Genomic DNA, 26999 nt, shown 5'->3' with positions numbered 1-26999 from the left:
TCCACCCTGCCTCCTTGTAGGTTCCAAAGAATCTAAAAATAGCCTTTGGAGGTTGGCCAGGTTTGAGCCGGTGGGTTGAGAGATTGTTGTTTCTTTATAACCCATAAGACCCAAGGCAAAGTGTGTAATTATAAATAGGGAAGTGAAACTTTCTCAGTCAATTCTTAATTGTTCAAAGCCTAACGATCCAGTCGGTAAATGATCTTGGCATCTTCCTTCTTCCACATGACACAGACTTTGGGCTTTTCTCTTGGGCGAGGAGCAGTGGCCCCAGGGGGTGGGCAGGGGAGGGGAATTGGAAACAGGTGACAATAGAGTGGGAAAAATTCTTTTTGGTTAAATTGGTTTTCACATTAAAAAAAAAAAGAGTAGTTTTAAGGTATATTTAAGTTCAAAGATGTCATCATGGAATTACAGGATTATAACTTCTAATTATGTGTGGCATTTGGGGCAGAGGATCACAGGCCATGGAATTGCAGAAGGAGGTGGAGCCTGGGAATCCCTAGATCTTGGTCCTCAGGCCCCAGAACCTGGCTGCCACCCTGGCGAAATTCCTGTGTAGCCTTCAGCAAGTTGCTGCCTCTTCCTGGGACTTCATTTCTTTCCTGAATTGTTTGTTCTCTGAACAGGTGGGAGTCTGGACCCACGGCAGCATTTGGGGGAGATGACAGAGGGAGGGGTAGAAGAGATGTGGAACGCCTGTGAGGGTTCCATTCCCAAGTCTTCCAGAACAGGTGTTCCAGGGAAGGATGTGCACAAGAAAGAGAGGGGATGGCTGGTGGGGGAACTAGGAAAGGATGCAAGGTTGGGTGTATTTTATTTTATTTTTTAAAGATTCTATTTTTAAGTAATCTCAAGCGTGGCATGCTCTACTGACTGAGCCAGCCAGGTGTCCTGGTTGGGTGTTTTTTTAGATGCAGTGTCTCTGGTGGTAAATGGGAGAATCATGGGTATAAAATAAGGTGAATCACTGGTTTACAATTAGAACCATCGCTACAAGAAAAGGAGATCTTGTAATGATCGTAGTGCTACATCATACCAGCCCGAAGAATGTTCTTTGTACCAGAGTAATAAAAGGTGTTGATGGTGAACCTTTCTCAATTTGTGATCTGAGCCAGTTTGACCTAAAACGAATGCTCCCTGAATGAAAGAGGTAGATGTTCCACAGGTGAGAAAGGGAGGAAGAGCACTTTAGGTAGCCAGAAGAGCAAGGGCAAAGGCATGGAATTGTGAGCACTTGTGAGGGAGCCCTCTAGGGTGTGGAGGTATAAGTGGGAACCAGGCTGTTCAGGGTCACGCATCCTGCTAAGGAACCTGGGAACCTCAGGGACCCATCAGAGTGTTTCAAGAAGGACCAGACATGAGAGATTTGTGCCCCAGAAAGCTGAGCGATCTCCGAGTGGGGGATGGGGGAGAGGCAATGGTGGGGAGGTAGGGAGGAGTTGGGGGTTTAGTCTCCTGCAGTTTTCAACATCTCTGCCCTTTCTGCTCTGATACCATTGATGGACCACTGCTGGCTTTTCAGTTATAAAGTGCTGTGTAAACACAGCCTCACCACCCATCCTAATGACCAGCTTGCACCACTAACTTAAACCAGGGGTCTGTCCAGGCTGGAGGCAGGGATCCCAGTGAGGAGGTGAGAATGATAGGCAGCAGCAGTGTCCGTGGGATGGGGAGAGCTAACGGATAGGATATGGCGAGGAAGGTGCTGCTGACGAGTGCAGGCTGTCTGCCCTAGGTGTCTGGGTGGATGGCCAGGCACCTCACTGAGGTGGGGGGAACATGGAGGCTGGTGTACAGGGGCAGGTGGATTTGAGGCCCCCACGACATATCCAAGTGGTGGTCCCAGTGAGGAGGGACCCAGAAGCCATGAAAACACCCTGTCTGGAGATGGGGCTCTGGGGGCACCAGTATAGGAGGCAGTTGGGGTGTTGTGAGAAGGGCCCAAGACAGAAAGGAGTAATACTTCCACTTAGGGGCAGGCAGAGGGATGGGAGGCAAGCCAAAAGGGCTGCATTATTAAGGAAGCCGAGAGAAGTGATTCTTTTTCATGGAGAGGTGGGGTTGACAAATCAGAAGAGCACTGGAAAATACTGGATTTAGATATTCAGGGGCTTGTTAGTCAATGGGTGGGTAGAGAGTCAGGGGCAAAAGCCAATGAGGTGGGGTGCAGAGGGGAGAAGGGCAGAGAAGGTGATGGGTGCAGTGAGATGGGGGTGGAGGAGAGACAAGAAGGCAGGTTCATTTCAGAATGAGGAAGTCTTTCAGCTTTTTAAAGCTGAAGGTAAGGAAGTTCGGGGTGGAAGGCAGGTTGAAGATTCAGGGGAGAAAGAGAACAAGCTATGGAGGAGTCCCAGGAGGTGAGGGGCAGGGCAGGGCTGGGACGCAGCTGCCGGACAAGCTGGGTGGATGAGCCAACCAGGGGCAGTAAGCGAGGACCCCTGAGACTGGAGATACCACCAGAGTGGGCTCCCCCATCCCGTTCTTGGACTTTGGAGATTTTGTGCACACTTAGAGGATCAAATTAATTTCTGCTAAAATCAGGCTTCTCTTATCCTATCGTCTTTCCCCTCCCTTTTTTCTCGAAAATGCCATTCTGCTCCATTCATTCAAAAAGCATTTATTGAGTGACAGCTCTAAGCCTGACCTCTGTCAGATTCTGGGGCAGACTCAACTCCGTGGCCCTTCACAGGGGGCCTCATGTCCTGGGGTGCTGGCAGTGCTGGGAGTTGGTGCTTTGTCCGGATAGCTCAGGCCATGTTTGAATAGGAATCCGCTTCTTTGCTTTAGAACAGAGTGCAAAAAGTGGCGGGGGGGGGGGGGGGGTCTGCGTCCATATTCAGAGCTTCAACTCTGTTTTGTATGACTCGCACACAAAATGGAAATGAACTGTCCAAAAAGCTCACTCTGCCGGCAAGACCTGGACCCTGCACAAGACCATCATTGGCAGAGAGGGAGGTTCCCCAGTAAATCAGCATCTTCTTGGGGTCTTGTAGGACTTGGCTCTACAGAAAGCCCGAGGACACGGACACAGCTTGGCCTCAGGTCAGGCCTCCTGGGCTGGCAGCTCGGGGGGCTCCCAGTTAAAAACAAACAAACACAGAATACTTTCTGGCCCGTTGCATTGTGTTTCTCTCATCTCTGGCTTCTCATTGATTTTTTTTTTTTTTTAATGTCTTTAATGTTTATTTTTGAGAGAGAGAGTGAGCGGGGGGAGGGGCAGAGAGAGAGGGAGATACAGAATCCAAAGCAGGCTCCAGGCTCTGAGCTGTCAGCACAGGGCCCGACACGGGGCTCAAACTCACGAACTGTGAGATCATGACCTGAGCCGAAGTGGGGCGCCCAGCCGACTGAGCCACCCAGGTGCCCCATCACTGGTTTTTCCTTTTGTTTTTCCTTTACGTTAATATGTTTAAATAGAGGCACAAGCTCGGTGGCTATAAATTGCTTTCTTAAAAGAATGACCAGTGGAAATGGAGCCTCTTTTCCCAGATTTTCATGCTCATCTTAATGAATGTGTGCGGGAGAATGGAACAGTGTGTGTTCCGACCTATAGTTAATGCAGAGGAGTGTATGTTTCCAGGACACTTGTCCCTGGAGCTCTCTGGGTGCCTTCATCCTAAAACCCACAGGAAATCCTCTTCGTGGCCAGGAGAGAAAACCAGCTGGAGACAACCTAGAGAAAGCTGTTCTCTAGGGCTGTTGAAAGGGCCCCGCATAAAAGGTTTTAGCACCTTGTGGAAGGAGAAAATCAGGACAAAATGCTGTATTGTCTGTCCTTATCTCTGCCTCTTCATCCTCTGGGAACACCAATGACCCGAAATGAATTTAGCTCCATTGTTTCTACCCCAGAGCTGGAGGAGAAGTTGTTTCTTGTCCACAGAGAACTCCAGGCTGGACAGGCTCCCAAGGTTCACTGTGTCCTGATTTATGGTCCCTGTTTACTCTGGGCTTCCTTGAGGCTCCAGCAGAGAAGGAAGAATTCTTTTCTTTTCTTTTCTTTTTTTTTTAACCTAGACACTCCTCCTGGTTCCTCCTCTGCACCATTCATCTTCGTGAAGTGTAATTCTGCGTTAGACACATGTGTGCGGGGGAGCTTTCTGTGAGGCCCGGTCCGCCGTGCTCAGTGTGGGTCATGGAGGCTCATCAGCGCCAGCTTTCCGGGGTGTCTGGGCCCCCCTCCCCTTGGATGGGAAGAGGTGTGTGAAGGTTGCTGATGCTGCCCTCTGCCCCACCCCATGCACCACCATGGTCTGAGCCAGGTCCTAAAGGCCAGACTGGCTCCAAGTTGATCATGGCCTTGGTGAGCGTCTGCCTGGCTACACTGATACACGCTAGCGGCCCAGAGGCTGTGTATGACAAGCACCTCTTCACGTTGCTGGATCCTGGCCAGGAGGGGTCCCCTGGCAGAAACAGAATTTTCAGGGTGACTCAGAGGAGAGTCAGCATGATGAGCTAGCTGTAACAATATAAACGTCTCCTGCTTCCTGGGGCTATTTGGATGGTTCCCAAGACACCACCTGTTGATACCGAGCATTGGTTTTAGCCCGGTCACCACTTCCTTCTTTGGCTCAGGTACTAGAGTCTCGTGACAGGCTGCATTGGAGGTGGCCACAGAGGACGGTGGGATTGCAGGTGCAGCCCAGCCCCAGGACGGGGTGTCTGGCCGAGTGGGCAGCGAGGGGTGCCGGCTGGGAGCGAGGTCTCCCACCTACAGCAGCAGGGACAGGGGGAGAGATGTGAGTCTTTCTGGACTTTCCGGTCAGACCCACGCAGTTCGGTGTGGCCATATGCCGTTAGAAAGTCCCAGGTTTTGATTGTGTTGTAAGAAGAGAAAAGGGCAGGTGATGGAGAACTTAGGAGTAGTTCCTTTTTGGGGCACCTGGGTGGCTCCGTCAGTTAAGCGTCTGACTCTTGATCTCAGCTCAGGTCTCGATCTCAGGATCATGAGTTCAAGCCCTGAGTTGGGCTCCATGCCGGCCATGGAGCCTACTTAAAAAAAAAAAAAAAAAAAAAAAAGAAGAAGTTCTTTTTCTCCCTTGTTATGTGTCTTGTAAAAGTAACATGAATTATTGTGATTGCAGAAAAAGTAATTACAAAAATGTACAAATTCACACACACACATACCAGCCCCTCTCCCACACAGACACACTTTGCAGACAGGAACTGTTAGCTGTGGGTGAGTGCATCCGACCGGGTGAAATAAGCAGGTCATCAGGTGGGACTGGGAATATATTTGATCCATGGAGATTTGGGTGATGGTAAAAGCTTTGTTACTCATTCAACAGGTTGCACAGTAACTGTGAGTGGTGCGCAGAAGGTGTTGATAAAGACTAGTAGAAGTGACTGCAGGGAGCCTTTAGTGAAGGATCATGGCTAAGTGCTGATTTCATACTGTGGCCTCCCCACCCCCCATGTGAATGGTTGGGGATGCTGGAGAAAAGCAGGTGCTCTGTGATTTGCCGCCCCGGCTCCTGGCAGGGATCCTGGAAGGGCAGGAGGGCTCTTGAAAAACGCTAGACTTTCGTTTTAATTTTGATGGATGTGGAAAAGCTAGATTCTGTTTCATCCAACGTGCCCTGAATCTCCAGCATGGCGAGAAGTTAAATTAGATGTATGTGTGTATTGCAGGGTACTGCATGCTATTTTGGTGCTTTCTGGTTGACAGCTTCTGGCTAACTCATAAACAAACAATTCTGTTTTCCAAAGTTTGGTGGTTGAGTGGGGGATTGCGTCATCAGGAAGGAGTGAGAAAGGCTGAGAAAATAGAAAACATCTTTGCTCTATAGGAGCAACAAAAAGTACCCTCTTTCCCACGCCCTTTTGTACAGAGGATCCAAAGTTGGCTCTGTGCCGACAGCAGCAAGCCCGATACGGGTCTTGAACTCATGGACTGTGTGAGGGGCTCTAGCTAGGAGACCCTGCCCTGTCACCCTCTACTCAGTCTTATACCTGACCTGGAGACCCCAAGTTCACACTGTGCCTTCATTTTGCTGGAAAATCATCTACATGCATAAGCTTTACCTTTGACTGTGGAAGAAGAGCCCATACCGGTTTTCTGGGTAGAGGGGAGTCAGGTGCCAGGCACTGACCTGAGTGGGACCCCGGCCGGGGGAGGAAAGACTGCTTCAGTCCCTCTCTCTGCATCTGCCTTCCTGGTGACCTGGCCTTTCTCCCTTTCCTAGTGTCTGTCTCTGTAGGTAAAGGTTGAGTACTCTTGTCCTTTCTGCCAAATGAAGTGCCTCCAAATTGTGCCTGGGTATCGCTTTTAAACACGTATTTCCCAGCTGAGTGATGTGACTGTTCACAAAGGGCATGCCAGGGGGATGTTGGCAAATGGAGTTCTCGCTCTAGGTGAACTGATTCTAATTAGGACTAATTGAAAAATGAGTTGCAGGTGCCAGAAAAATCCAATCCAAAATGGCACATAAACACACTGTGGCACATCCCTACAATGGAATTCTCAGCAATAAAAAGGAGCAAACCACCCAGAAGTGCAACAGTGTGGATGGATCTCAAAGCATAATATTGAACACAATGTGCCAGACATGGAAGAGTATGTACTGTACGATTCCATTTCTATGAAGTTCTAGAACAAGCAAAAGTCTATGGTAATGGAAACCAGAGTATTGGTGGCCTGGGGATGATGAAGATATTCTAATTTTTTTTAATGTTTATTTATTTTTGAGAGAGTGAGTGTGAGAGGGGGAGGGGCAGAGAGAGAGGGGGACAGAGGATCCAAAGTGGGGTCTGTGCTGACATCAGCGAGCCCAATGTGGGGCTTGAACTCACGAACTGCAGGATCATGACCTGAGCCGAAGTCGGGCACTCAACCGACTGAGCCACTCAGGTGCCCTGAAAAAGTTTGATTGAGGTAATGATTCCAGAGGTTTATACATTCGTCCAAACTCATTGAACTGTGTATTTAGAATCTACGTATTTTATTATACATAAATTATACCTCAATTTAAAAAATGGTTTAGGCAAGAAAGGGAATGCATTGGCTTCTCTAACTGAGCAGTCCAGAAGAATGGCTTCAGGCCTGGCTTGATCTAGGGCTCAGATGCTGCTACTAGCAGTTTCTCAACTCTCTTCCCCCTGGACTGGTATTCATTTTGGGGGAGACATTCCCCTGCTGGTGGCAAAGGCCAGTGGGGGAAAAATGAAGGTGTCTTCCTCATGAGTTCTGATTATCCTCTGTCAGGTGCTCACTCTGAGTCCCTTTGAGGGCCAGGGGCCTTCAGTTTCCAACTGACCAGGCATGAGGTCAGTGTTCTTCTTGGAAAGGAGGTAGGGGAGCACTGAGTGTCAAGGACTATGAGGTGGGAGAGGGGGACCCGGTCACTGTGCCCAAAGTATGCACAGTGATGTTGGGCAGCCCTCAGCCGGGAAGCACGTGAGAGGTGTCTGGGGGTTTGCAGGCAAGCTGTCCCAGCCAACATCGCCCCGCATTCCTGCTGCTGACTGCCTCACAGCTCATCTTAGAGTGGCAGCAGGGATGTGGGCTCGAGTCCGGCTCCCACCCTCCCTGCCTTGAGTAGCTCACTTAACCTGCAAACCTTAGGACTGTGGGATCTCAAATGCTGTAGCACGGTCCACAACTGGCCGTCTGACTCATGACACATGCCCTGTGATGAAGTTGAGGCCTCACTCGGTATTTGCTTTTCTGGGTGTTGGCTGTTGGACCGTCTTCCGGCGTTTTAACATTGATGCAAATGTCCACACAGACTCTGTGTGGCACAAGGACTCACTTCACTGTAGGACTTGTAGACCATGACCTTCGAGGCCAGGACAGTTCAGCTCTCTGCCCCCACCGCCTCCCTATTCTCGGTTTCCAGGTTAAGCAGGTGTGACAGGTGCTGCCTTGGGCCCTGGCACAAACCTTCATTTCAGTTGGCAGAAGCTCTCCATCCCGTTAGGAACCCACCAAGAACTGAGGCATGGTCGAGGACTGTGGGTCCCCAGAGAACCGCTGAAGGGGCCAGTGGACAGCTGGCAGCTTCTGGAGATGCCAGGGGGTCTTTATGGCAGTCTTGCCCAGATTTGCTTCTTGGGGCTCCGAGAAGCTTCCATAGTCCTGTGGGTGTTCCTAGTGTTTCCAGCTGGCCCAGCATTCCTACCTGTCAGTAAGAAGTAATGTCATTTTGGTTCTAATTACTCAGTCATATCTAATCCTAAGCATTCCTCTCTCTTATCTAGGAACTTGACTCCGCATCTGTGGGCTAGCCAGAAGTTGGGTAGAGTATAGGAGTAGGAAAAAGTTCTTATCCGTGAACTGGAATGGCAGCTTATCTTAGCTCTGGGAGTGTCCATAAAGGAATTCGTTATTAAAGCTTCTCTGTAAAATGGAACACAGCTTGGGTGAACCATGTGATTTTTGAGTCTGATCAAGCCATCCAGATAAAGCTACCCCTTCATAGTAATTTTAGAAAGTGTAAAGGAGAGAGGAGGGCCATTAGTTTAGGCCTTGAATATTCCATTAGCTTAACAGTAAAGACCTTTTAATCTTATATCTGGAAAAAGATAGTTTTCTGACTTTGATTTTGAATCAGAGATCGTTGGGTGGTTTTAAAGATGTTAACTTTTAAGACCAGTCCAAATCAGATTCTGAATATCTGTGTAATTCGAATCCTGGTGGGTAAGAATGAGAAATCTTGTGGAAGGAGAAGCATTGTAAATTAACCCGGGTCTGACCCACTAGTCCAAAGGCCACTGATATGGGGAATCCTTGAGATTAGGGCTCTGAATAACTCCTCCCTCCTTGGGGTGGAGGCCACAGACCTGGCTGGGGCAGAGGTGGGGCCAAGTGGAAAGGCAGTGACACAACTGGAGAGAAAGGGCGTCTTTTCACGGAGTGCTGCCCACCAGCCATTCCTGGGCCGTAACCACGGCACCCTCTGTGGGCAGGACCTAAAGATAAGCCTCTAAAAGGAACAGAGCCCTCACTCAGATTTCAGGGATTTTACCAGCTGGGGTGGGAAGAACACTGTTAGGTTAAAATTCTTAAACTTTTCAGAGTGAAACATTGCAATCCTTGGGGCACCGGGGTGGCTCAGTCGGTTTGAGCTTCCGACTCTTGATTTTGGCTCAGGTCATGATCTTAAGGTCATGGAATCAAGCCCCGCATCAGGCTCCATGCTCAGCATGGAGCCTGCTTGGAATTCTCCCTCTCTCCCTCTCTTTGCTCCTCCCACACACACACACTCTCTCTCTCTCTCTGTCTCTCTCTCTCTCAAAATAAATTTTAAAAAATTTCAGGTGATCAATAATATATAAAAAAATAAGTTTGCCTTTACCAATAATAAATGCAAATTGTTAGAATAGGATACCTGTTTCAAGTTGCATAGCAACTTGGCAAAGATTAATGCTTTTCAGGGCACCTGGGTGACTTAGTCGGTTAAGCATCCAACTTCAGCTCAGGTCATGATCTTGCGGTTTGTGGGTTCGAGCCCCGCGTCGGACTCTGTGCTGACAGCTCAGAGCCTGGAGCCTGCTTCGGATTCCGTATCTCACTCTCTTTCTACCCCTCCCCTGCTCATGCTCTGTTTCTCTCTGGCTCTCAGAAATAAATAAATGTTAAAACAAATTTTTTTTAAATAATACTTTTCAGCTCAACAACAGAAAGATAGCTCCATTTAAAATGGGCCAGTATCTGAATTGATATTTCTCCAAGAAAGATTCACAAATGGTCAATAAGCACATGAAAAGACATTAAACATTATGAACGATCAGGGAAATGCAAATCCAAACCATAAGGAGATATCACACAGATTGTCTGTTAGAAGAAAAATAGTATTATTGATGGTATGGAGAAATTGGAACCCTCATACACTGTTGGTGGGAATGTACAATGGTGTAGCCACTTTGGAAAATAGTTTGACTGTTCCTCAAATGGGTAGGCCCCAAATTAACCACTGACACAACAGTTCCCCTCCTAGGTCTATAGCCAAGAGAAAGAAAAACATAAAAACAGCCACATAAAAATGTATACACAAATAAGCAGCCCTATTCATAACAGCCAAAAAGTGAAAACATCCCCAAATGTCCATCAAGTGATGAATGGATAAATTAACGTGGTATATTCATATAATGGGGGATTAGTTAGGGGCAAAAAGGAATACGGTACTGATACAAGCTCCAACATGGATGAACCTTGAAAAATCATGCTAAGTGAAGGACGCCCATTCCAAAAGACCTTATTTTTGTAAAATTTCATTTGTAGGAAATGTCCAGAATAAGCAAATGTGTACAGACAGAAAATAGATTTGTGGTTGCCTAAGGCTGGTGGGGAGAAGGGGCAGGGAACAGAGAGTGGCTTTCTTTCTTGGAGGATAATTGGGCTGGGGTGCACTGGAGGTCTTTAAGAGGTTTCTAGGGCCATATCTGCCCTAGAAATATACCTTAAAAAGAAAAGTAGAGGTTCATCAAGATTCATGTTTACAAATATGCACCAAATAATAGCAGATACTTGGATGCAATGTAAATGTCTAACTATAAGGAAATGGTAAATTCTTAAAAAAAAGATGGTATTATGCAATTGTTAAATCATGGTTTCGGGGCGCCTGGGTGGCTCAGTCGGTTAAGCCTCCGACTTCAGCTCAGGTCATGATCTCACGGTCCGTGAGTTCGAGCCCCGCGTCGGGCTCTGGGCTGATGGCTCAGAGCCTGGAGCCTGCTTCCGATTCTGTGTCTCCCTCTCTCTGCCCCTCCCCCGTTCATGCTCTGTCTCTCTCTGTCTCAAAAATAAATAAATGTTAAAAAAAAAAAATTAAAAAAAAAATCATGGTTTCAAGAAACATTCCATGGCAAAGGGAAGTTTCATAATAGAGTGTTAAGTGAGGAATTAGGATAAGCTGTTATGTGCCAGTCTGCAGAAGAGAGTTAATGTAGCAGGTCTGAGGCTGCTATCAGGGAGGTTTGCTTGCAAGGCTGTCCCCTGCCTGGTATCTGGGAACCTGGCTCTTGGGAGCGTTCCCTCCATCCCCTAACTGACAAGGTCGGCTCACTTCCCCTAGACTGATGGCACCAACCGTGTGGTTTATGATGAACACCTGCTGGGAGTGTTCCTGCCCGGAGTCTGGAATTTTGGCACGTGCCAGCACGGGGTGCCTTTGTGATCAGTTCCTGGTAAAATCCCTGAGCATCGATTTTCTAACCTGGACAGTGACATCTCATTCATGTTGCTGAATTTTTGTTGCTGGGGGAAGAAGGTGCTCTGCATGACCCCCCCCCCCCCCAGGGGAGGGAGAAGCATAAGGAAGCCTGCACATGGGTTGTTCCACACTCTACCCATGTCTTTTCCTCTGTGATCCAGCTCTGGGTCCTTACTAAGCCGCTGTCGTATAGCTGCGAGTGCAACTATGTGCTGAGTCCTGTGAGCCTTAGTGAATCTCTGAACGTGGGGCTGGTCTTGGGAACTCCCAACATTGCACTGATATGAAAAATAATGACATGCACATAAAATACATGAGGAGGAAAGAAACCAATTCTCAGTGGCTGTTTTGGAGTTGCATCATTATGAGTGACTTTTATTTTCTTTTATACTTTTCAATATTTTGTGTATTTTCCATTTTGATGTTACTTTTATTTTCAGAAAAGGCTCGTTTTTAAAACATTTCTGTTACATTAAATGTTGTCATTTTTATTTTTAAAGTTTATTTATTTTGAGAGAGAACATGTGAATGCAAGAGAGAGTGCATGAGAGCAGGGGAGGGACAGAGAGAGAGGGAGAGAGAGAATCCCAAGTAGGCTCCGAGCTGTCAGTGCAGAACCCAGTGTAGGGCTCCATCCCACGAACCACTAGATCATGACCTGAGCTGAAATCAAGAGTTGGACACTCAACCAACTGAGACACCCAGGTGCCTCTAAATGTTGTCATTTTTATTTTTTTTTTTTAATGTTCTATTTATTTTTGAGAGAGGAAGAGACAGAGTGTGAGTGGGGGAGGGTCAGAGAGAGAGAGGGAAACACAGAATCTGAAGCTGTCAGCCCCCCCGATGCGGGGCTCAAACTCACGAACCACGAAATTGTGACCCGAGCCGAAGTCGGACGCTTAACCAACTGAGCCACCCAGGCGCCCCATAAACACTATCATTTTTAGAGTGGCTGACCTCTGAAGGGTCATCTCTCATTTTCCTTTAGGGTTGCAATCCCCTTGCACAAACTGGCCGAAGCAAACTGCAGAATCAAAGGGCTGCCTTGAACCAGCAGATCCTGAAAGCCGTGAGGATGAGAACAGGAGCAGAAAACCTTCTGAAGTAAGTGTCTGCTGCCTCAGCGGGGAGCCGGCCTCTCCCGGAGCCTATCCATCCCTAAACTCCTCGGCCTGCTTGGCTTCCTCTCTAGCTCTCGGTTTTAACATTGGGTTCCCTCCTTGTTTCTGGCGCCTGGAGCAGGCCCTTCCTTGCCTGGAGCTTGATTATGTTACAGACAAGTATTTTACCCCGCCTGTTTGTGTGTTTGGGGATGGGGGAAGCCAATGATCACATTCCTGTTTGTTTTCTCTGCTTTCTCTGGGACTTGTCCGTCTGTTTTCTCTGTTGTGTAGTGGAGAAACCATGCCTGGTCTAGAATCACTGCTTGGTAAGTGTTGGATGTAGAAAGGAAGGCAGGAGGGAGGGAAAGGGACATTTCTGTTGCCAGTGTCCAGCCCTCCAATGAGAGGCCCCAGTACAATCCCATGGCCTTGGGGCCCTCATTATTATGCTCTGGTGGTGAAATAGTTACTTACAATGCGTAGAACTCAGTGAAGCTTTACCTGTGTCGTAGGCAGCTGGAAGCCCTCCCTACACCCCTCAGTGCAACACAAGGCAGTGTGTCAGCCTCCCCTTATGTATAAACGGTGCAGACTTTCTTCTTCCTTCAGAGTTCTGGGGGTCACTCTTGTCAGCCCCATGCCACCTTCTGCACGGGGAGCCAGGGTAGGCACCGTGCCTGCTGCCTGGCCAAGTGAGACAGGTGCCCCCTGGAGACTCAGAGAGAGATGCAGGGCGCTTGTAGGGACCTGGAGCTTGGAAACCTGGCAGGGATGTGGATAATGGGTGTTCCCAATGGGTCACCTGCACTGTTGGAGGCCTTTGGGAGCCCAGAGGCTATTGGGAAAGACAAATACACCAAACCAGGTGTTCACAACAGAGCTGCAGTAGTCTGATGGTCACAGATATGTACAAGCGGCATGATCATCTCCTCCACACAGGCTGCTCACCTGAGCACCCAGGAAAGACAGGAGGAGGGTTTCTGATCATGAACTTAGGGTAAACTTTCAGAATCCATCTGTATTTGCTCCCTAGGAAAGCTGTCTGAGCTACTAGGTGAGGGAAAAGGAAGGTGCCCTATATGTGTATTTTAAAGGGTTTGTATGTTCGCTTTTGTGCACGCACAGGCTTTTTCCAGAAAGTATGAAGAAAGAAGCCGTTAGAGTTGCCTCTTGGGATCAAGCCCAGGGATGGGGTGGAGGTGACTCTTACCCGTAATGTTCCTGCCTCCAGTGTTTGGGTGTTCTTTTATGAAGGACATGAATTACTTTTATTCATTTTTCGTGTGAAATCCTACAAAGGCCCAGAAGATAGTATCACCAACCACCTGAACCTGCCGCTGACTCGGGAGCAATAGTGTTGTGCCTCGTGTAGGCATTGATACTCGTGGACTAGCAGAGAACGCAAGTCCTGGGGTGGCCAGGCTTCCGGGAACCTCTCCTCCAGCTACTTCTGTAGCAGGGTGGAAGCTAAATTGTTACCGGAGGAGACTAGGAAACTTACAACATTTCACCTTTTTTTCTTTTTTTAAGTTTATTTACTTATTTTTTCTCTCTTTTTTTAAAAATTTTTATTTATTTTTGAGAGAGAGAGAGAGACAGAGAGACAGAGCATAAGCAGGGAAGGGGCACAGAGCAAGAGAGAGAGAGACACACAGAATCCGAAGCAGGCTCCAGCCTCTGAGCTGTCAGCACAGAGCCCGACGTGGGGCTCGAACTCACCAACTGTGAGATCATGACCTGAGCCAAGGTCAGAGGCCCAACCGACTGAGCCACCCAAGTGCCCCAGTTTATTTACTTATTTTTAAGTACTCTCTACACCCAGCGTGGGACTCGAATTCATGACCCTGAGATCAAGAGTCGCATGCTCCACTGACTGAGCCAGCCAGGCGCCCCACAACATTTCACCTTGTATTTTATTTTATTATTTTTAAACTTTTTAAAATTTATTACCTATTTTTGAGAAAGAGTGCAAGTGGGGGAGGGGCAGAGAGAGAGAGAGACAGAGAGAGAGAATCTCAAGCAGACTCTGTGCTCAAACTCATGAAACTATGAGATCGTGACCTGAGCCAAAATCAAGAGCCAGACATTTAACCAACTGAGCCACCCAGGTGCCCCAACATTTCATCTTTTAAAATGTCTGGCAATGTCCCTGTCCCCAGAGAAATCTGGACCTGGGGACCATCAGGTCTGCAGTGTAGTGGCCGGCACAGCTCAGGAGGGGCTCTGATTCAGGAGTGTAGGCCATGGGCTGGGCTTGCTGTGCCGGGAAGGGTGTAGGCACCTTCCCCCTGGTGTGATTTGTGGCTACGGGTTTTGGTTGACACTTCTGAGAGGCCAGCCCTGTGGCTCTGGGGGGCAGGCAGGCAGCCTTGAGTCTGTGGCTCCCCAGGAGCAGACTATAGTTGATTGGCCTGTCATTCACCCAGGAAGTGAATTTCTTGAGTGCCTAGGAAGTAGCAGCACTGTTTGAGGTGCAAGAGGAGAAGGCTGCTGGCAGTGCAAACGAATCCCTGCTTTCAAGATGCTTAATCTCTTGTGGGGGGGACCTTCCTAACAGCAAACAAGTCCAGTCATGTCAGAGGTGATGCTTTCTAGGGTGTCGATGAAAAGGAAATGGGCTAGAGGTTGACAGTGTGGTGTAGCCTTAGAAACAGGCCAGTCAGGGAGGCCCTCTCTGAACAGGAGCCTTGGCGTTTCTAAGGCACAAACCAGGGTAGTTTTTTTTGTTTGTTTGTTTTGTTTTTTGGTCTGTCTTGCTCTTTTAATGACACCAGCAAACAGCCTCTGAGACCCAGTGGTTCAAGCTCATTGTCAAGTTAGCATTTGTTGAGCTGGCAGGGTGGGGGTAGGGTGGGGTTGTTAATGATTTTCGAAGTGACCTGACCTAAAAGTTCAGAGTGGCCCTTTCTGGAGACTGTTGGGAGAGGGAACCCTAAAGGTATTTATTAATCTGACTTGGTTGGCACCAACGGTTTCCCAAAAACAAATAAGGCGTTCAGCCGAGTCCAGCTCTGGCCCCGTGGCTGTCCCTGGGTGTCTGATTAGGTGGCCTGGGTGTCTGATTAGGTGGCTCTCCCTGCCAACAAGGGGTAGTTTAAGTCATAAATTGAGCCCCACTATCCTGTGCACCTGTTTTCAGGTTCCCGGATGTCCCTCCGTAGACCTCAGATAAAGATCGAGCAGTTGGAACTGGGTGGGGTGGCCTTTGGGAAAGCGTCCCCCAAAATGCAGGAAGGCAAGGGTCCCAGTGGTTTAGCCGCATTGGTAGGGGGCTGCAACGCTGGGCAGGCCCTGGCAGGAGCCAGGCTTTCTACCCCTTCAAGGTCTCCCTCCTCCTCCTCTGAGCCGTATCGGCCTAGAGTCCATGAGCTTCCTGAGGTTTGATTAGGAAGATAGCAGATATTTTAAAGGTACTTTTCCAGGCTAAGCAAGGACAATATTCTCTCTCTTTTCTTAGAACCCTGCCCTCCCTGGAGAAAAGCTGGGGTAGAAATGTGATGTTGTTTCTCTGAAACAGAGATGGTCTTTGTAACATTAAAAGCAACTTGCCACATGGTTTAGCTTTAACTAACTGGGCCTTTGAACGAGGGCGGGTCATTTAACATCTTTGGGGTTTAGATTGCCCTCTTGTACTGGGAGCTTTGGACTAGAGCAGGACTGGCCCCCTGTGAGGCTTACAGAGGCCAGGCCGGCTCAGGAAAGAGTGGAGGGGGCCAGACCTGGTGCTGGGGGGCAGTAGGGAATGGTGGGGACAGTGGGGAAGTACAGAGCGCATACTCTCTCCAGAGGGACCACGTGCAGTTTGCCTCATCGTGGGGGCGCAGCCAGGATTGCCGGACCTTCGGTTTTTTGGTTTTTTTCCAGAAGATAGAGATCTGATCTTTTTCTCTCCTTTTTATTTTTCTTTTTTTTAATCTTCTGATATTTGAGTTTTTAAATATTGGCACATAGTTCAAAAGGGGAAAAAATCACACCCTGAGAACCAAATGAACTAGTCCCTGGACCTCCAGTTTGCAACCCCTGGACCGGAGGGTCATGACGTGCTGGGCAGAGGTGACCAGGGGCCGCCTCAGCGGTAATGAGCATAACTTGAGGTTAGTGACCGCTCACACGGTCGGTTCTGATAGAGGCTGGTGTATGTGCAGTGGGGTGTGTGAACCCCCCATGACCTTTAGGGCTCGCAGCAATCCTGAGGCCTGCCTTCCTATGCTGGGAACAGATGTCCTGCCAGACCGGCTGATCTGCCGCCTTAGCTGGGTGGCCACATGGGGCCGCCAGGTGGTACTTGCAGGATTTGGGGACAGATGGATTAAGGTCAGACCGTTTCAATAAGGTCTCCGAAGCTGGTGCAGGTCTTGGTGCTTGTCAACATGCCTGTTCCTGAGGGGACCGTTTTACTGAAAGATAGGACAGAAAAAAGTTCCACTAAAGTAAATGGAGTTTCATGGGGTCAACATTCAAAATTCACATGCAGCTTTAAGACAAAACACGGGACGTTGAAGAAATTTTGGATTTGGAGCGGAGACACAAGCCATCATCATGTGGGGGCTTCTTAGGGTGGAAAAGGTCTCGGCAGCTCCAAATTCAGACAGAGGAGAATGCATGGATGTAGTCAGTAGCCTTAGGAAATAATTTGAATATGGCCTTCCTTCCCTGTTCACACTTGTTGGGTTCATCACTCAGAGAGAGGCAGTGAGACACCTTCTCGTTCTTGACTTTTGGAACATGTGCATGCTCTTGATGAAACATCCAAGGGAAGGGGCCTTTCCCTGGTGGTCCGGGCCTGAGGGAAGCCGTGGGGGACCTGGGCCGAAGCACACTTTTGCTTCATCCTGGTTGGCCTCAAGTGCTCTTTTGGTTGGTTTGTTTGTTTGTTTGTTTGTTTGTTTATGAGAGAGAGAGTGGGTGAAAGGGGCAGGGAGAGAGAGAGAGACAGAATCTTAAGCAGGCTCCACACTCAGTGCAGAGCCTGATGCAGGGCATGATCCCATGACCCTGGGGTCATGACCTGAGCCAAAATCAAGAGTCGCTCAACTGATTGAGCCACCAAGGCCCCCCCCAAGGCCTCTTTCAGTTGTAACATCAGTTACCAGACCACAAGGTTCTTGGAGGAAGTTTGCACCCAAGGGAAAGGTGCGAAAAAAAGCCATGTTCTTCCATAGAAGTGGAAGGTAGCCCAGGTGCAGAGCATCAGTGTTGAGGAGACGGGCCCTGGTTTTAATTCCTAATTTGAGCCAGCTGGTTCCATTTTTGTATGTTAACCCAGACTATTCCCCCAGCCTGGGCACATACACCATGTTCAGTGGATTTACCTGATTTGAGAAACCCCCTTCCACCAGTGAAAAATCATTATCTGCACTAGAAGCACCTCACACTCGAGGGTCAGTTTCCTATTCATCGTTGTACCCAAAGGTAGCATTGTGGAAACTGACTCTGAGGCCCTATTTGGCCAACAACTTTGTCCAGAGTGACCCACACAGAGGTCCACGTCCAAGGAGCAGCTTGCCGATTTGTTGCATCCTACATCTCAAATTGCCAAATCAAGAGGGAAGAGAAGGGGCAAATCAATATATAGAGGAAGAAAAATCCAGAGTTGGCCTGTTTGGGGGTCCTGCAGGTATGTGGGCAAGGACCTTAGTGTGAAAATTGTTATATTTAAGTTGGATCCACTCTGTTGCAGAGGACCAGCCCCACCCCCCATTTCTTCTCGAGAGTGGTCTTTATTCTGCCATTTTTTTCAGAAGAGACAATGCCAGTTTCCAGGTGAAACGGAAAGAACTAGAAGGCCGGGGTCTTGTTTTCCTTTATAACTCCTATATCCTTTGGTAGACATGGGCCACAGTTTGTCTGTGAGCTTCCTGCAGGCAGCATGGAGAGGGAATGTGACTTGGAAGGCTTCTCATACCCGTTGGTTCAGCCAGAGGCAAACCAGTTGCTACAAAGAAGCCGTTCCCAATACCAAGGGTTGGGAGGATTTCTTTCCTTGTGTCCTTGTGGACATTATCAGCTCGTGAATCAGTCACGTTCTCAGAAACATCTTTGTAGTACAGGTTTTACAAGCGGCAGATTGTGACCCATGGTGTGTAATGAAATCCAGTCATTGGGTTGCTGTAGTGTTATAAAAAATAGGTATTTGTTGGGGGAGGTGTCTAGCTGGCTCAGTTTGTAGAGCATGACTGATTCTTGATCTCGGGGTTGTGAGTTCAAGCCCCACATTGGGCATACAGCCTACTTAAAAAAAAATATGTATAGGGGCGCCTGGGGGTGGCTCAGTCGGTTAAGCGCCGACTTTGGCTCAGGTCATGATCTCACTCCAGCACAGAGCCTGAAGCCTGTTTCAGATTCTGTGTCTCCCTCTCTCTCTGACCCTCCCCTGTTCATGCTCTGTCTCTCCCTGTCTCAAAAATAAATAAAAAACGTTAAAAAAAATTAAAAAAAAATACGTATACATATACGTACATATATATATATATATATATATATATATTTGGTCTCTGTGCCTCGTTCCTGGCACAGAGCTCCTAAAACTCTTGGAATCTCCTGTCTTCTGTATGTTAATGAGGTGACTCCCGATGGGGGAAGGGAGCCTTCAAGATACAGTCTGTTTACCAGAAAGACCAAATCCGATTAGAGCGTTAGTCCCTACCCCTGAACTTCTGGGGAAGGGAAAGGGGTTGAAAATTGGATTCAGTTACCGATGGCCAATGATTTATTCAGCTGTGCCCACATAATGAAGTGATGAAACCCCTCCACAGTGAGGTTTGTGAGCCTCCAGATTGGCGAACACATCAAGGTGCCAGGAGGGTGGCGTGCCTGGAGAAGGCGTGGAAGCTGCTCACGCCTCCTTGGCCTATGGGTCTGTTCCATCTGACTGCTCTTATGCTGTGTCCTTTAAAATAAACCACAGTAAATGTAAGTAAAGTGTTTTCCTGAGTTTTCTGAGTCATTCTGGTGAATTATCATAGAAGGGTGTTGTGGGAACCCTTGATTTGTAGCTGGTTGGTCACAAGTACGGGCGCCCCTCCCCCTACAAACCTTGTGGCTGGCACCTGACATGGTGGCAGTCTTGTGGCATTGAGCCTTTAACCTGGAGGAACTGAACTGAATTGAAGTGTTGGGCACCCAGTTGCAGTCAGAGATTCAGAATTGGAGAGTTGCAAATATTGCTGTTTTTTTAAAAAAGTAAGCTATTAGAATAGAATAATTGGTGTGCATCACATGAATGGTTTGGTTTGTGCGACTTTTGTTTTAGAGAGTATATTTGTGTATGGATCTACTGTGTTGTGTACAAAATGTGTTTCTTACTGGTAATCATGCTTCACCCCCTCCAACCCCCTCAGAATTCCCACACCAATGCTCTTCACCGAACTGAGCTTCCAATATCTCATTGCCCAGCTGGGGAGCTCAGACGTGTACGTGTGAAGGCTTACCAAGCAGGAGCAGTAAAAGCACCAGTGTCATCATATCTACTGCCAGGGTCAAGCATGGCTTTTTCTGAGGAGGTGTGACATAAGCGTGTGGGTTCAAGAAGCAGGAGTTTGGTGGGGCGCCTGGGTGGCTCAGTCGGTTAAGCGTCTGACTTTGGCTCAGGTCATGATCTCACAGTTCGTGAGTTCGAGCCCACATCGGGCTCTGTGCTGACAGCTTAGAGCCTGGAGCCTGCTTCAAATTCTATGTCTCCCTCTCTCTCTGCTTCTCCCCTGCTCATGCTCTGTCTCTCTCTCCTGCAAAAATAAATAAAAACATTTAAAAAAAAAAGCAGGAGTTTGGTGAAGGAAGGGAGAGAAAACATATAAATACATCATGGAGAGACACTGATGGGCTCAAATATGTGACAAGGCAGGAAGAACCCCAGTGGAGAGGGCAGACTATAGGGGAAATGGTTTAGCATTTTATTTTCTGGAGGAAAGACAGCAGGTGAGCAAAGCAAGCACAAGACAGGTGGCTGGATTTTCATCAGCTGGGGAGGGGAAGGTGACCCGGTACTGTCTCGCTGGCTGGCTGGAGCTCTTGGCTGATGGACCTCGGGTGTCCCCATGTATGAAATGAGGAAGTTCTAGTAGCTGGTCTGAGGAATGACCAAGGACTTGCCAGGATGGCTCGTGGGAACGTACTCAGCAAGGCCTGGCTCAGTACTTGGTTGTTAACTGTTAGTTTTGCAGTGATTCCTCATCTGTAAAATGCACTTGTAAAGTCTTCCAGGAAGTGTCCAAACTTCTGCTTTGAAGACTTGGGTAAAGTTCATTCCTTCATATCACTTAAACCATTCCATTCTATGGATGTGTCACATTTTGCTTATTCACTTGCCAGTTAATGGATGGATACCTGGATTTTTCTCTCTTTTTGGCTATCTGGCTTTTGGTTGGGACATAAATTCTCATTTCTCTCATAGACTCCTAGCAGTGGAATATGCAGTTGTATGGTAAGTTTATGTTTGTCATTGTTAGAAACTCCCCAGCTGTTTGTTCCAAGGTGGCTGTGTCATTTACATTCAGCAGTGTATGAGGGCTCCTGTTTCTCTGCATCCTCACCAATGCTTCTTATTGTTTCTTTTTCATCAGAGCCAGTCAAGTCGTGTATTGGTATCTCATCCTGGTTTTAATGTGTATTTCCCTATATTGTCTGATGACATTCAGCATCTTTTTGTGTGTTTATTAGCCATCGTATATATTCTTTAATAAAATGTGTATTCAGATCTTCTGTACATTTTATGAATTCAGAAAGTTGCAGGCTACAAAATCAATATACAGAAATCTGTTGTATTTCTATACATTAATAACAAATTACCAGAAAGAGAAAATAAAACAATTCCACTCACAATTGCATCCAAAATAACACAATACCTAGGAATAAGTTTAACAAAAGAAGTGAACCTGTTCACTAGAAACTATAGCCCCGATGACAGAAGTTGAAGGTACAAATAAATGGAAAGACATTCCAGGCTCATGGATTGGAAGAATTAGTATTGTTAAAACGTCCATACAGCCAAAGCAATCTACAAATTTGCTACAGTCCCTATGAAAATTGCAATGGCACTCTTCAGAAATAGATAAAACAATTCTAAAACTTTGGAACCACAAAAGAGCCAGAATAGTTAAAGCAGTCTTGAGAAAGAAGAACAAAGCTCGAGGCATCACGCTTCCTGATTTCAAACTATATCACAAAGCTGTAGTAATCAAAACAGTATGGTACCGGTGTAAAAACAGACACATAGATGAATGAAACAGAGTAGAGTGCAGAAATAAATCCACGCATATATGGTCAATTAACTTATGACAAAGGAGGCAAGAATATACAATAGGGAAAGGATAGTCCCTTAGCGATGGGGAAACTGGACAGCCACGTGCAAAAGATAAAACTGGACCGCTGTCTTACACCGTGCACAAGAACTAACTCAGAATGGAAACACTTGCATATAAGACCTGAAACCATAACATTCCTAGGAGAAAACATAGGAAGTGAGCCTTGACATTGATCATGGAGGTGATTTTTTGCGTTTGACACCAGGAGCAGAGGCAGCAAAAGCAAAAAACAAGTGGGGCTACATCAAACTACAGAGCTTTTGCACAGCAAGGAAACCATCAACAGAATGAAAAGGCAACCTACTAAATAGGAGAAAGTATTTGTAATTCGTACATCTGATAAGGGGTTAATGTCCACAATATAGAAAGAACTCGTAAATTCAACAGCACAAAAACAAACAGTCCGGTTATAAAATGGGCAGAGGACCTGAATAGACATTTTTGTAAAGAAGATATACAAGTGGCCAACAGATGCATGAAAAGACGCTCCACATCACTAATTATCAGGGAAAGGCAAATCAACACCACGATGAGATCTCACACCTGTTAGAACGGCTATTATCAAAAAGAGAATATATAACAAGTGTTGGTGAGGACATGGAGAAAAGGGAACCCTCATTCACTGTTGGTGGGAATATAAATTGGTGCGGCCATTATGGAAAAGAGTATGGAGTTCCCTTAAAGAAATTAAAAATAGAACTACCATGTGATCCAGCCATTCTGCTTCTGAGTATTTATGTGAGGAGAGCAAAATCACTAACTCAAAAAGATATCTGCACCCCCATGTTCATTGCAGTCTTATTTGTAATAGCCAAGATACAGAAACAACCTCAGTGTCCACCAATGGATGAATGGATGAAGAAGACGTGGTATATATACACACACCATGTAATACTATTTGACCATCAAGAAGCACAAAATCTTAACCTTTATGACAATATGGACGGACCTCAAGGGCATTGTGCTAAGTGAAATAAGTCATACAGGGAAATACCATATGAGCTCACGTACATGTGGAATCTCTATTGAAAAAAAAAGAAGGCTCATGGAGACAGAGAACAGATGGAATGTTGCTTGAGTTGGGGATTGGGAGATAGGTGAAATCGGTAAAGGGTGTCAAGAGGCACAAACTTTCAGTGATAAAATAAGTCATGGGGATGTAATGTACAGCATAGTGACTATAGTTAATAATACTGTATTGCAGGGGCACCTGGATGGCTCAGTTGGTTGAGCGCCTGACTCTTGATTTCGGCTTGGGTCATGATCTCATGGTTTATGGGTTCGAGCTCCCTGTTGGGCTCTGCACTGATGGTGCAGAGCCTGCTTGGGATCCTCTCTCTCCACCCCCCCCACCTTTCTGCCTCTCCCCCACTCATGCTCTGTCTGCCTCTCAAAAAAGAATAACGTATTGAATATTTTAAAGTTGCTAAGAGAGTGAATATTAAAAGGTCTTATCACACACAAAAAAACCTGTAACTATGCTGACAAATATTGTTTGTGATGATCATTTTGCAATATATATAAATATTGAATTATTATGTTTTATACCTGAAATTAAGATGTTTGTCAATTATTCCTTCATTAAAAAAAATCTTTGCCCATTAAAAAAATTGTATTGTCTTTTCATTACTTGAGAAACTCTTAATGTATCTGATATGAATTTTTATTAGATATATAATTTGCAAATATTTTCTTCTAGGCTACGGCTTGCGTTTTTTGTTTTTTGGTTTTTTTTTTTTTTGGTTTCTGAAGCACAGAAGTTTTTAAATTTCAGAGAGTCCAATTCGATTTCTTCTTTTATGGTTTGTGCTTTTGGTGTATAGCTAAGTACACATTGCCCGGCCCAAGGTCATAAAGATTTCCTTCTATATGTATATATATTTTTAAATTTTTTTAATGTGTATTTATTTTTGAGACAGAGAGACAGAGCATGAGCGGGGAAGGGGCAGAGAGAGAGGGAGACACAGAATCTGAAGCAGGGTCCAGCCTCTGAGCTGTTAGCATAGAACCTGGTGCCTGGTTCAAACTCACGACCTATAAGATCATGACCTGAGCCAAGGTCGGACGGCCAACCGACTGAGCCACCCAGGTGCCCCTGTATTTTCTTCTAGAGGTAGTAGAGTTTTGGCTTTTATATTGAAGTCTCTGATCCATTTGGACTTAATATTTATGTATGGTATAAGATTTAGATTAAGGTTTATTTTTTGCTGATTGTGCCGAAAAGAGTTATCAGAGCAGGCCTGAGACAGCTATCCTTAGAAAGCCTGTTTGCAAGGTTGTCCCTTGGCCGGTGTCTGCAGACTTAATTTCAGGATAGTTCCCACCGTTTCCAGAACTGATAAGAATGGTTCACTGTGCCTGAGCTGTTTGCACAAACAGTGTTGTTTCTGCTGAATACCTGCTTTCCTTCTGGGAGTCTGGAATTTTGGAACATGCTAGACAGAAGTGCCTACCTGACCAGTCCCTGGTAAAAAACCTGGGGCACTATGTCTCAAATGAGCTTCCTTAGTAGACAGCATTTCACACGTGTTGTCAAAACTCTGCCGGAGGAATTAAGTGTGTCTTTTGTGAGAATCCTGGGAGAGAGGACTCTTAGCAGCCTGTGCCTCCAGACCTTACCCCATGCACCTTTCCCTTTTGCTGTAATAAATCACAGCCTTGAGTACAACTCTATTGAGTCCTGTGAGTCCTTCTAGTGAATCCCTGAATGTGGGGGTGGTCTCGGGGACACGGACATACCTAAGGATGTCCAATTGCTTCAGCACTATTTTGTTGAAAAGACTGTCTTTTCTCCCTTGAAATGTCTTGTCATCTTTGTCAAAATCAATTGACCATAAATGTAAGGATTTATTTCTGGATTCTATTCTGTTCCATTGCCTAGCTTTATGCCACTGCTACATTATCTTGATTGCTGTGGATTTATAGTAAGTTTTAAAATCCTATAGCATAAATCCTCCAACTTTGTTCTTCTTTGGCTCTTAGGTCCTTTGCATTTCCATATACATTTTAAGATCAGCTTGTCAATGTCTACTAAAAAGCTTATGGGTTTTGTTTTTGTTTTTTGAGAGAGAGAGAGAGAGAGAGAGAGAGAGAGCGAGCGCACTTGCAGGGGAGGGGCAGAGGGAGAGGGAGAGAGAATTCTACACGCACTCCAGGTTCAGCGCAGAGCCTGATACAGAACTGAGTCTCACGAACTGTGAGATCATGATGTGAGCTGAAATCAAGAGTCGGATGCTTAACCAGCTGACCCAGCCAGGCGCCTCAGCTCTTGGGGTTTTGATTGGAACTGCATTGAATTGATAGATCAATTAGGGAGATTTGACATCTTGACGATAGTGAATCTTCCAATCCATAAACACGGTGTCTCTCCAATTAATATGCACTGCTTTGTGGTTTTCAGGGCACAGATCTTACGCTTCTTTTGTGAAATTTATTCCAAAGTATTTTTACTTTTTGATGCTAATGTGAATAAAATTGTTTTCTGAACTTCGTCGTAAGAGTGCTCACTGCTGGTATGTAGCGATAGAATTGATTTTTGCATATTGAATTGTATGCTGTGACCTTGCCGAATGTATTAGTTCTAGTATTTTGTGAATGCCTTGGGATTTTCTATATACACGATTATGTCATCTGTGAGTAAAGACAGTTTTCCTTCTTCCCTTCCAATCCAGAGGCCTTTAATTTCTTTATTTACCTATTGCCGCTGGCTTGAGCCTCCAGTAGAGTAGTGATTAGAAGTGGCAAAAGCGAACACTGTTGCCTTGTTCCTGATCTAATTGAGAAAGCACATCTTTCACCACTAAGTATGATATTAGCTTTGTTTTTTTCATAGATGCCCTTTATCAAGTTTTGTAAATTTTCTTTTATTCCTGGTTTGGTGAGAATTTTTATCATGAATCTGTGTTAGACTTTATCACATGCCTTTTTTTTTTTTTCTGCATCTGTTGAGATGACCATGTGTTTTTTATCCTATAGCCTATTATTATAGTATGTTACATTAATTGATTTTCAGATAGTAAACCAACCTTGCAGGGGCGCCTGGGTGGCTCAGTCGGTTAAGCGTCCGACTTCGGCTCAGGTCATCATCTCACGGTTTGTGAGTTTGAGCCCCGCGTCAGGCTCTGTGCTGACAGCTCTGAGCCTGGAGCCTGCTTTGGATTCTGTGTCTCCTTTTCTCTCTGCCCCTCCCCAACTTGTGCTCTCTCTGTGTCTCTCAAAATATAAATAAATGTAAAAAAAAAAATTTTTTTTAAACCAACCTTGCAATCCTGGGATAAATCCCACTTGGTTATGGTATATAATTGTTGTTATACGTTGCTAGGTTCGGTTTGCTAATATTTTGTTGAGGATTTTTGCATATATATTCATGTAGGATATCAGTCTGTTGTTTTGTTTTCCTGTGGTGTCTTTCTCTGGTTTTGGGTCCGGGTAAAACAAGACCTCATAGAATGAGCTGGGAAAGGTTATCTTAGCCATTTCCTTTCAAGGGGGTAGTTTATGGTCTTTTATGAGTGGCTGGGAGCAGTTCTTTTTTCTCTTCTCAAAGCTGATTCTCCACAGGGATGTCTTAAGACTCATGTCTGGCAGCTCAGTTTATCATCGATGTCCCAGATCCATTTACTGGCAGGTGTGGCTCAGGATGGGCCAGGTGCTGAGCATCTCTGAGACCTCTTATCTGATCACATCTGGTGCTCACATCTGCAAGTGAACCCTCAGGACGTCCCTATGGGGTTTGGGAGGTCTGCTCACTCGGCAGTGGGGCACTTGGGCTGAAGGCACTTTCCTCCCTCTTCTCTTCTAACAGAGCAGCTACGAACCAGAAGGTGCGGGAGCAGGTGCGCCTGGAACTGAGCTTCGTGAACTCAGATCTACAGATGCTCAAGGAAGAGCTGGAGGGGCTCAACATCTCAGTGGGAGTCTATCAGAGCACAGAGTAAGTGGGGGCACTGATTCTTCCAGATACTTTCTGAGCCTTAGAACGTGCTGCAACAGGGATGGTGCCCAGATAGACCCAAGGGTGTGGCAGACCCCACTTTGGGAAGAGAGGGATTGATCAGTTTGAGGTTTGAGCGTGATGCAGGAGTCACAGGGACGAGCCTATGGAGTTTGTTGGAAATGCCTGGAGAGTGGGACAGAAAGGCATTCAATTGTCCTAGGACCCTTGGGACATAGTTTTATGGGAGAGCTGTGACTGGGTCCAGATGAAGAGACAGCATCTCTCACATGGCTCTGCCATAAAGATGGCCCGGAGGCACTTCTGTGGTTGGCCTGGAGAGCCAGCCCACCAGGTGGGGCCACCCTGCCCTCCTCCCTCTCAGCCTCTTCACCCCACACAGGGCCTGCCTGGGTCGTTCCATTGGTAGGATGCAAAAACAGACAAACTGCTTGACAGGGATCACTTACATCAAAGATTAGGGGACCCAGGTGAGTTGGCATGGCAA

General features: G+C 46.6%; 1 protein-coding gene across 1 annotated transcript in view; it reads left to right on the top strand.

The window, feature by feature from the left end:
• Nucleotides 1-26999, top strand: part of RHPN2 (rhophilin Rho GTPase binding protein 2) — a 59530-nt gene that overhangs the window by 990 nt on the left and 31541 nt on the right. The window contains exons 2-3 of the mRNA XM_027044934.2: nucleotides 12142-12257; nucleotides 26363-26491. Coding sequence (XP_026900735.1) covers nucleotides 12142-12257; nucleotides 26363-26491 — 245 coding nt within the window. The remainder of the gene's footprint in view (nucleotides 1-12141; nucleotides 12258-26362; nucleotides 26492-26999) is intronic.

Source organism: Acinonyx jubatus, chromosome E2 (assembly GCF_027475565.1).
Source record: "Acinonyx jubatus isolate Ajub_Pintada_27869175 chromosome E2, VMU_Ajub_asm_v1.0, whole genome shotgun sequence".
NCBI classification, from domain to species: Eukaryota; Metazoa; Chordata; class Mammalia; order Carnivora; family Felidae; genus Acinonyx; species Acinonyx jubatus.
Note: the sequence above shows the minus strand (reverse complement) of the source record. Positions and strands in the feature narration are given on the sequence as shown.